The 3,967-nt window shown below is 50.6% G+C and overlaps 1 protein-coding gene across 1 annotated transcript; it reads left to right on the top strand.

The window, feature by feature from the left end:
• The first annotated feature begins 410 nt into the window (after positions 1-410).
• Positions 411-3,218, top strand: LOC137083500 (uncharacterized). Its single transcript, XM_067449450.1, has one exon. The coding sequence runs from the start codon at positions 411-413 to the stop codon at positions 2,514-2,516; it is 2,106 nt and encodes a 701-aa protein (XP_067305551.1). The 3' UTR covers positions 2,517-3,218.
• Positions 3,219-3,967: the final 749 nt, after the last annotated feature.

The following is a 3,967-nucleotide window of genomic DNA, read 5'->3' as shown; positions in this document are numbered from 1 at the left end:
CAGGAGCCCAGTTTCTCTGGCTAATTTCGCCAGTATCCATAACAGTGTGTTTCCTTTTGCTCCCACAGGAGCTCAGTTTCTCTGGCTAATTCCTCCAGTGTCCATAACAGTGTGCTTCCTTCTGCTCCCACAGGAGCTCAGTTTTTCGGGCTAATCTCTTCTCCACTGCTGTAGCAGTGCTGTTCCCTCTGCTCCCACAGGAGCTCAGTTTATCTGGCTAACCGTTTTTCCACTGCTCCCACAGGAGCTCAGTTTTTCTGGCTAACCGTTTCTCCACTGCTGCAAGCAGTGCAGTTCCCTCTGCTCCCACAGGAGCTCGGTTTCTCTGGCTAACCGTTTCTCCACTGCCAAAACAGTGTTGTTCTTTATGCTTCCGCAGGAGCTGAAGAAAATTGGTCCTACCCATTGCAATGTTTGAGAATGAAATTTATCCATCTGACGAAGATCCCCTACAGCATTCCACAGCTGCAAGGAGCACCACAACCCAACAAGACACCGTGACTGAATCTCCAGCAACACAGCGTGGCCGTCGGCCCAGCCGAGCCACATCCCGTACACCGAGACGCAGAGGCTTGCCATCGCCTCCACCTTCAAGACATCCACCATCTCCAGCTTCCTCCTACTCCTCAGTACAACCTACGATTCCAGCAATAGAGAAATGGACCGTACTAGGGTTAAGACAAGTGCTAATCAGTGTCGAGGATAATTTTTCCAGAAGAATTAATAAAGCCAAATTATACAACCTGTACGTGTCACTTCAAGCAGCTTCTCCATCTCCAAAATCCACTCCACCTTCCAAAACTACAAACAGATCAAGGAAACATAAGGATCCGAACTCACGCTCTCAAAAGACCCCTTCTCCCACAGAATTGGTTCTTCCTCGAGCACCAGGCCACTGCAGCAGGCCCTCAGCTAGCCCGGGCCGCGCCCCAGTTCCAGCCACCGCTGCCATCGTCGCCGCCACCCAGCCCAACTCATCTCTCTGCTCCGCCGAGCCAGAGACCGTGGGTGTTTTCCAGCATTGCACCCCAGGTTACAATACCAGTTTCCTCTGCCCCAGGCAATACTTTAAGCGTAAGTACGCTTCCGCCAGCAGCTCAAGCTTTGTATCACAGCCTTTTCCTGTCACTTTTTCTAACCCCTTCCCTTGGCCTGCAGCCCCACCATCAAACTCTAGCGCGAGGCTGCCTCCGCTAGCGGTGCAGGCCCAGCAGCTTTTTGTCCTCCTTAGCTTTCCTCTTTCCCCTTTTTCCCATTCCTTCTTTGTCGGGGACCGACTGAAACGAGAGGTTGCCTCCGCAAGCGGTTTTCGGCCCCTGGTTTTCTATCCGCCTAACACTTTTTCCCAAACTAGTGCTCCATTCACCCTGTTTTCTGCAACACAGATGCCCTTCCCGCCGAATTCTACAGCCTTGGAACTGCCCCCTGTCGCCAGCAACATTAGAGCACAGATCCTCACAGAAATTCAGGCTGTTGGCGCCAGAGGCGGACCCATTCCCATTCCCAACCCCAGTACCAAAGTATTGAGAGCTAATATTCCCATAAACCACCCATTGAGACCCCTCATTGACGCTTCTCTCAATCCCATCCTTCAAGCTGTTTCCCCCAGAACCCTTCAATCCTACCTAACTGCATGGAAGTGTTTCAAGTCTTTTCACTCCATATACAAGCTGAATTTTCAAGATTATTCTTCGCTTACCATCACTTCATTCATATCTTATCTCAACAGCACCAAGAACCTCCAAGTCAGCTCCATCAAGGGTTATCTAAGCGGAATTCAATTTTTTCACAAACTTGCGTTTGGTCTGCCCTCTCCAGAAATATCCAATTCACAAACATCCATGCTCATCAAAGGCATCCAAAAGACTCAACCCACCCACCCAGACGCCAGACAACCAATAACTCTAGATATACTTACCAAATGTATCTCCACCCTCCGCCGAGGATACCACTACACCAATACTGCCCGCACTCTGGATGCAATGTTCATATTGGCTTTCTTCGGTTTTCTCAGAAGCTCAGAAATTACCATCACATCCACCTTCAACCCAAAGCTTCATCCTACAATTTCAGACCTAGCAGTGCTAGATAACGAAACAATCTCTTACTTCATCAAACAAAGCAAGACGGACCAAATGAAAAAAGGGCATTCCATTTACATTTTCAACCTTCCATCACCAATCCAGCCGTATCAATCCCTTTTAGCCTACCTTCATTTCAGAAGTTCGCAGACTAAACTTTTCTCTGAACCACTCTTCACAGACGATGCTAACCGCCCTGTCACACGTTTCTGGTTCCAAAAACACCTCAAGTCTATACTGATTCTATCCGGCATCTCAGCAGACAACTTTTCTAGCCATTCATTCCGCATAGGTGCAGCAACCACAGCTGCTCAAAAAGGTCTCTCCCAGCACCAGATCCAAAAACTTGGTCACTGGTCGTCAGAGGCTTTCAAGAGCTACATCCGCTCCAATCGCTCCCACATCAAAGAAGCCCAACAGACCCTCATCAGCTAAAATTGTTTCAGCTTCAGCTTTTTTCCATACACTCAATCCTACAGGACCACCACATCCGCTCCATTTCAACATCACCAAATTCACTAAGTGAATCAATAATATTCACTGCCGTAGCAGCATCTCTCCAGTTACTCCCGCAGGAACCCACCTCAAATTTCCACTGCCGCAGCAGTGTTATCTCCTTCGCTCAAACAGAAGCTCAGTTTTTCCATCCAGCCGGCTCTCACTGCCACAGCAGTGTTATCTCCTCCGCTCTAACAGAAGCTCAGTATTCCCCATCCAGCTGGCTGTCACTGCCGCAGCAACGCTATCTCCTCTGCTCTAACAGAAGTTCAGGATTCTCCATCCAGCTGGCTGTCACCGCCGCAGCAGTGTTAACTCCGCTCAAACAGAAGCTCAGGATTCTCCATCCAGCTGGCTCCCACTGCCGCAGCAGTGTTAACTCCTCCGCTCCAATAGAAGCTCAGTATTCCCCATCCAGCTGGCTGTCACTGCCGCAGCAGTGTTATCTCCTCCGCTCAAACAGAAACTCAGGATTCTCCATCCAGCTGGCTCTCACTGCCGCAGCAGTGTTACCTCCTCCCCTCTAACAGAAGCTCAGGATTCTCCATCCAGCTGGCTGTCACTGCCACAGCAGTGTTATCTCCTCCGCTCCAATAGAAGCTCCGTATTCCCCATCCAGCGGGCTCTCACTGCCACAGCAGTGTTATCTCCTCCGCTCTAACAGAAGCTCAGGACTCTCCATCCAGCTGGCTGTCACTGCCGCAGCAGTGTTATCCCCTCCGCTCTAACAGAAGCTCCGTATTCTCCATCCAGCCAGCTGTCACTGCCGCAGCAGTGTTATCTCCTCCACTCCAATAGAATCTCAGTATTCCCCCATCCAGCTGGCTCTCACGGCCGCAGCAGTATCTCCTCAGTTCTAACAGAAGCTAAGCTTTCCATCCAGCTGGTTCTCACTGCCGCAGCAACGTTATCTCCTCCGCTCTAACAAAAGCTCCGTATTCTCCATCCAGCTGGCTGTCACTGCCGCAGCAGTGTTATCTCCTCCGCTCTAACAGAAGCTCCGTATTCTCCATCCAGCCGGCTGTCACTGCCGCAGCAGTGTTATCTCCTCCGCTCCAATAGAATCTCAGGATTCCCCATCCAGCTGGCTCTCACTGCCGCAGCAGTATCTCCTCCGTTCAAACAGAAGCTAAGCTTTTCCATCCAGCTGGTTCTCACTGCCGCAGCAGTGTTATCTCATTCGCTCCAGCAGAAGCCCAGTTTCTCCAACTGACTTTTACTGCAAACAGTGTCATCTCCTCCGCTCCAACAGAAGCCAGTTCCTCCACCCAAAGCCTCCATACCACAGCAGTGATACCGCCTCAGCTCCCGCAAGAGTTCCGTTTTTCCATTCAACTTGCTCGCACTGCCGCAGCAGTGATCTCTCCATATTTCCGCAGGAGTTGAGG

Source organism: Pseudorasbora parva, chromosome 7, assembly GCF_024679245.1.
Source record: "Pseudorasbora parva isolate DD20220531a chromosome 7, ASM2467924v1, whole genome shotgun sequence".
Lineage (NCBI taxonomy): Eukaryota > Metazoa > Chordata > Actinopteri > Cypriniformes > Gobionidae > Pseudorasbora > Pseudorasbora parva.
This window is presented reverse-complemented; position numbering and strand designations above follow the sequence as displayed.